Source organism: Colobus angolensis, unplaced genomic scaffold (genome assembly GCF_000951035.1).
Source record: "Colobus angolensis palliatus isolate OR3802 unplaced genomic scaffold, Cang.pa_1.0 Scaffold39, whole genome shotgun sequence".
Classification (NCBI taxonomy): Eukaryota; Metazoa; Chordata; class Mammalia; order Primates; family Cercopithecidae; genus Colobus; species Colobus angolensis.
The window spans coordinates 1,530,328-1,537,172 of record NW_012117265.1 but is presented as its reverse complement, the minus strand read 5'-3'; the positions used below and the strand labels follow the sequence as shown (position 1 = coordinate 1,537,172).

Genomic DNA, 6,845 nt, shown 5'->3' with positions numbered 1-6,845 from the left:
CTCTCCCCTCTCCTCTATTCTCCTTTCCTTTCCCTTTTCCTTTCCTGACATAGGGTCTCACTTGGTTTCCCAGCCTGGTTTTGACCACTTGGCCTCAATCCATCCTCTGGTCTTGGCCTCCCAAAGTGCTGGGATTACAGGCGCGAGCCACCACTCCCGACCTTACCTCTTTTTTTTAAAACGACTAATGTAAAAAAATATTTAGTAGACAAGAGATCTCGCTATGTTGTCCAGGCCAGTCTTGAACTCCTGAGCTCAAATGATCTTCCTGCCTCCATCTCCCAAGGTGTTGGGATTACAGGCATGAGCCACCACACCTGGCCAGATCTTTACTTACTTTTTTTTTGTTTTTTTTTTTCCGAGATGGAATCTCACACTGTTGCCCGGGCTGGAGTGCACTGGTGCGATCTCAGCTCACTACAACCTCTGCCTTGCGGGTTCAAGCAATTCTCCTGCCTCAGCCTCCCGAGTAGCTGGGATTACAGGCACCCACCACCACGCCTGACTAATTTTTTTGTGTGTGTGTGTTTTTAGTAGAGACAGGGTTTCATTATGTTGGCCAGGCTAGTCTCAAACTCCTGACCTCAGGTGATCCACCTGCCTCAGCCTTCCTAAGTGCTGGGATTACAGGCGTGAGCCACCGTGCCCAGCCAGATTTTTACTTCTTAAATTTATCCACACTTAGCCTTCAGTAATTCATCAGTTAGGTTTTCCTACCCCGTACTGCTTCCCACAGAGATTTTGCTATGGGAGTCTGTTCTAGTAAGTTATGACTCTTATCAGTTAGGTTGGCGGGATCCTGTCTAAAATCTAGTACCCAGATACTGTCAAAGCTCAAACTGTGCACAAGCGTTTCTAAAGATACACAGTCTCAGGGTGGCTAATGTTCACTTTTTTCTGCACACTAGTTACTACATGTTTGTTACAACAGGTGCTACAGACCCACCTTACAGAGAGACATTAGGGGTGGCCCAGGCAGTACATACTTCTCCCACCAGACAGGCATGTTCCTGTTCTGCTGTTGCCAGTTCAGTTCTAGCAGCAGAATTGCTTTGTGGAAGGAAGTGAGTCTAGACAGAGGGTAAGTTTGATGACTGTGGAATCTTGAAATAAATGTTTAGAGAGCACAGCATCCTGAGAACTTCTTGGGAATAAAGTCTATGCCCCCAGTGCTGTCAGTCTCAACCTTCCTCCTCCACACATGTGGGATGTTTCAGGACTCAGTGGCCTTTGAGGATGTGGCTGTGAACTTCACCCTGGAAGAATGGGCTTTGCTGGATCCTTCCCAGAAGAATCTCTACAGGGATGTGATGCGGGAAACCTTCAGGAACCTGGCTTCTATAGGTAAGTGTGACAATATTCCTTCACTTAGTAAACTAGAGAACAAGTGTTTCTAGCTCCTTAACTCTTTGGGGAATAAACCAGGCATGGGTGCAGGGAATTGTGAATATAGAATCTAATATGTTTTTCATAATTTTGTACTAATTCATAACGACTTTTCTGGGTCTACATTTCAGGAAAACAATGGGAAGACCAGAACATTGAAGACCCATTCAAAATTCCCAGGAGAAATATAAGGTAATTTGCACTCACAAAAGAAAGCTCTGTTCCTTGAGAGCATTTCATATTGTTAGGATTTTTTTTTTTTTTTTTTTGAGATGAAGTCTCACTGTGTTGCCAGGCTGGAGTGCAGTGGTGCAATCTCGGCTCATTGCAACCTCCGCCTCTGAGGTTCAAGCGATTCTCTTGCCTCAGCCTCTTGAGTAGCTAGGACTACAAGCACACGCCACCACACCCAGCTAATTTTTTGTATTTTTAGTAGACACGGGGTTTCACCATGTTGGCCAGGATGGTCTTGATCTCTTGACCTTGTGATCTGCCTGCCTCAGCCTCCCAAAGTGCTGGGATTACAGATGTGAGCCACCGTGCCCGGCAGGCATTTTTAAAAACAAGCAAACAACATATAATAAGCCCAGTTTCAAACTGATTTGTTTTTAGAAAATCTTCTCTAAGCCAGGCATGGTGGCTCATGCCTGTAATCCCAGCACTTTGGGAGGCTGAGGTGGGCGGATCACAAGGTCAGGAGATTGAGACCATCCTGCCTAACACGGTAAAACCCCATCTCTACTAAAAATACAAAAAAAAAGTTAGCCGGGCATGGTGGCGGGCGCCTGTAGTCCCAGCTACTTGGGAGGCTGAGGCAGGAGAATGGTTTGAACCTGGGAGGCAGAGCTTGCAGTGAGCCAAGATCGCGCCACTGCACTCCAGCCTGGGTGACAGAGGGAGACTCCATCTCAAAAAAGAAAAGAAAATCTTTTCCAAAAACATAGTTAAGTGTAACACAGATGTTCGGTGTTTGCAAAATAGTTCACTTGTAGACAGTATTAAGAAACCTCATATGAATATGAATATCTTTTTTTTTTTTGAGAGGGAATTTCACAACTCATTGCCCAGGCTGGAGTGCAAGGGCGCCATCTTGGCTCACTGCAACCTCCGCCTCCCGGGTTCAAGCAGTTCTCCTGCCTGAGCCTCCCGAGTAGCTGGGACTACAGGCACCCACCACCACGCCTGGCTAATTTTTTGTATTTTTAGTAGAGATGGGGTTTCACCATGTTGGCCAGGCTGTTCTCGAACTCCTGACCTCAGGTGATCCACCTGCCTCAGCCTCCCAAAGTGCTGGGATTACAGATGTGAGCCACCACACCTGGCCACGAATATCATTTTCTTTTCTTTTTTTTTGAGACAGAGTTTTGCTCTTGTTACCCAGGCTGGAGTACAACGGTATGATCTCGGCTCACTGCACCTCTGCCTCCTGGGTTCAAGGAGTTCTCTTGCCTTAGCATCCTGAGTAGCTGGGATTACAGGCATGCTCCACCATGCCCGGCTAATTTTTTTTTTGTATTTTTGGTAGAGACAGGGTTTCTCCATGTTGGTCAGGCTGGTCTGGAACTCCCGACCTCAGGTGATCTGCATTTCTTGGTCTCCCAAAGTGCTGAGATTACAGGCGTGAGCCACTGCGCCTGGCCATGAATATCATTTTTTGATAATAGGTATGGTTGTGACCTATTGCAGACCATTTAGTCCATTCATGTTCAAACAATTGAGACAGGCATAAAATGTACACTTTCCCTGATAATGTTAAAAATGTGAGTCCAAGGCCGGGTACGGTGGCTCACACCTGTAATCCCAGCACTTCAGGATGCAGAGGTGAGAGGATCCCTTGAACCTTGGAGTTCAGGATTCACACCTGGTCAACATAGTGAGATTCTGTCTCTGTGTTTTAAAAAAGTGAATATAAGTCTAATACCTATTAATGAATATAAAATCATTTATAAACAAAACGTTAATAATGTGCTTCTCATTTTTCCCACAAGTCATATTCCAGAGAGACTCTGTGAAAGTAAAGAAGGTAGTCAAGGTGAAGAAACCTTCAGCCAGATTCCAGATGGTATTCTGAACAAGAAAACTCCTGGAGTAAAACCATGTGAACGCAGTGTGTGTGGAGAAGTTGGCATGGGTCCTTCATCCCTTAATAGGCACATCAGAGATCACACTGGACGTGGACCAAATGAATATCAGGAATATGGAAAGAAGTCATATACACGTAACCAGTGTGGACGAGCCTTGAGTTATCATCGCTCTTTTCCAGTACGTGAAAGGACTCATCCTGGAGGAAAGCCCTATGATTGTAAAGAATGTGGAGAAACGTTTATTTCTCTTGTAAGCATTCGAAGACACATGTTAACGCATAGGGGAGGTGTACCTTACAAATGTAAGGTGTGTGGGAAAGCCTTTGATTATCCCAGTTTATTTCGTATACATGAAAGAAGTCACACTGGAGAGAAACCTTATGAATGCAAGCAATGTGGGAAAGCCTTCAGTTGTTCCAGTTACATTAGAATCCACGAAAGGACTCACACTGGAGATAAACCCTATGAATGCAAGCAATGTGGGAAAGCTTTCAGTTGTTCCAAGTACATTCGAATCCATGAACGAACTCACACAGGAGAGAAACCCTACGAATGTAAACAGTGTGGTAAAGCCTTTAGGTGCGCCAGTTCTGTTCGAAGTCACGAAAGGACTCACACTGGAGAGAAACTTTTTGAATGTAAGGAATGTGGGAAGGCTTTGACTTGTCTCGCGAGTGTTCGAAGACACATGATAAAGCACACTGGCAACGGACCTTATAAATGTAAGGTGTGTGGGAAAGCCTTTGATTTCCCCAGTTCATTTCGAATCCATGAAAGGACCCACACTGGAGAGAAACCCTATGACTGTAAGCAATGTGGGAAAGCCTTCAGTTGTTCCAGTTCGTTTCGAAAACATGAAAGGATTCACACTGGAGAGAAACCCTATAAATGTACAAAATGTGGGAAAGCCTTCAGTCGTTCCAGTTACTTCCGAATCCATGAAAGGACTCACACTGGAGAGAAACCCTATGAATGTAAACAATGTGGGAAAGCCTTCAGTCGATCCACTTACTTTCGAGTACATGAAAGAATTCATACTGGAGAGAAACCCTATGAGAACGCCAACCCTAATCCTTCATTTGTCCCAGTTCTTTCATGAGCATGAAAGGAGTCACATAGAGAAACCCCATGAAAGTAAGAAATTCGGGAAAGCCTTCAGTCCATTCTGTTTCTTTCAACTACATGAAAGGATTCACAGTGGAGAAAGACCCTGTAAGAGAATTGGCTTTAAATTATGAGAGACTTGTGATAGGACAGTAAAACCTAGAGTTGGAGTTGGATCTCTGGGTTGTGTCATGTCAGTGTTGGTAGGTTAGGAACTAGATTTCCCAGACTCCATTCCATTTGTGATTCCATGATACAATTCACCAGTAACCTATCTTACATGAGGTTTGGAAGGAAGTTAAGAAGGCTTTAGTCATGGTTTGGAAGCACCATACAAGGAGACAGCAATGTGAATACAGGCTGTATGGACACCTGCTTCCATCCCATTTTCCTGCTGCTTTGGGTTGCCAATCAAGAGTATCCTCAAAACGACTTGACTTTAATTTTCTCAGAGGTGATAGGTTTCCACACAGGTCTCCAGAAGCCCCATGTTGAATATCCATCCACACTTTAGTTTTCCTTCAGACATTATCATGTGTGAACTAGGCAACTAATTCAGACTGTCCTGGTTGGGAATATTCTCTGATGCTCTGACTCCCCTGGTCTGTAGACTGAATTAGCAGAAGGTCTAATTTGTGTGGTAAGCACCTTTGTTCTTACCAGTAGTGACTGTATTCTTGATTGAGCCTGACAGCTACCATGCTGCTGTCAAAACCAACCAGAGGGGAGCTTGTTCTTTTGCTGTAGTGTGCAGTGACTGGCCTCACCCAGGACTTTGATGTGAGAATAAGCACCTTCCTCTATCAGGAAATTTCAAGTGTTTCCTATTATTCATAGCTCAATGTAATGCCTCAGTTCATTTTCAGTTGTTTGATTATATGTGACTAATATGTATTTTTTATTCAAACAAGACTTCTGTACATGTTTCCTAGAAACAGTTTATTAGCTGTCTTCAGTCTTGGATTACATCAAGTTTATAATTTTGGCAAATTATTTGTTAAGACACTGTGAAGTCAGTGTTAACCATGTGCATACAACTTAAGGAATTTTTTCCTCCTCATGTAAATTTTACTTTTCATGCTTATATAGTTTCAACTTTTATCTTCATAGTAATTTCTCATCTACTCATAATTCCAAAAGTTAAGTCATGCTGTTTTGTGTGCTCTCTTGCTAAAGACCACAGAGACCATACCTGTTGTCAAAGAGGGTGTAATAAATTGTAATAATAATTATGACCACAAACCATAAAGGGTTGTGTGATGTATCAGTAAGAGGCTGCTCAGAAGAATTTCTTACAGGTTTTGTGCTTGTTTTAGGTTGACTGATTTCTTTCTTTCTTTTTTTTTTTTTTTTTTTTTTGATAAGGAGTCTTGCTCTGTCGCCCAGGCTGGAGTGCAGTGGCACGATCTCAACTCACTGCAACCTCCACCTCCCAGGTTCAAGCAATTCTCCTGCCTCAGCTTCCTGAGTAGCTGGGATTTCAGGTGCACACCACCACGCCCAGCTAATTTTTGTATTTTTAGTAGTGACGGGGTTTCACCATGTTGATCAGGCTGGTCTCGAACTCCTGACCTCGTGATCCACCTGCCTCGGCCTCCCAAAGTGCTGGGATTATAGGCATGAGCCACCGCACCTGGCCAGGTTGATTGATTTCTATTCAAGGAAGCAAGATGATTCTCTGTATTTGATGCATTGATGAGGTAAACTTAATTCTAAACTTGGTCATCATAATTATTCTCATCCAGAAGGAAAAGGAATGGAGTGGAGGTAAACATAATTCATTAGAAATACCACTCAGTCATATTAGTGAGAAGAGGGGAATTTTTGTCATGTTTACGATTTGGAACATGCTCTCTTTCACCAGTTTTAAAGACATGGTCACAGAATGCCCTTTTTTTGTCTTGGTTCATCATAGCCACCAAGGAGCATGGTCTCACATTGCTGGTGTCTGACGTGTTTGTCTCCAACAGTGCAAGACTGGGCCTTGCAGTGAGGGGAGGGTGGCTCCTGGACTTGTGGACCTGTTTTGCCTTACTTATTCTGTGAACACTGAAGTAGTTCCTGTGATGTACTGGACACTGTTTTCCATTATGTATCTCAGTTAAAATATGTAAATTTACTTCTTAGCAAGCTGTACAATACTTTTAAAAAGCTCCTGTATGAGTCTAATGAGAATAACATATTTATGCAAATTATGTGAATGCAAGCCTAGGAAGGAGCAAAGTCAGCATCAATATTCCAACCAAGCCTTTTTTCCTCGGATAATATGCT

At 43.4% G+C, this 6,845-nt stretch overlaps 1 protein-coding gene across 3 annotated transcripts in view; it reads left to right on the top strand.

The window, feature by feature from the left end:
• The window catches only part of ZNF627 (zinc finger protein 627), a 26,785-nt gene extending 20,966 nt beyond the window's left edge, over positions 1-5,819 (top strand). For 2 of the 3 annotated variants that reach the window (XM_011954772.1, XM_011954771.1), the window contains 3 exons: positions 1,218-1,344; positions 1,518-1,578; positions 3,375-5,819. In XM_011954772.1, the coding sequence (XP_011810162.1) occupies positions 1,311-1,344; positions 1,518-1,578; positions 3,375-4,569 (1,290 nt within the window). In that variant the 5' untranslated portion in view covers positions 1,218-1,310 and the 3' untranslated portion in view covers positions 4,570-5,819. The remainder of the gene's footprint in view (positions 1-1,217; positions 1,345-1,517; positions 1,579-3,374) is intronic. The other variant, XM_011954773.1, reaches the window with a different exon arrangement.
• The last annotated feature ends 1,026 nt before the right edge of the window (positions 5,820-6,845 follow it).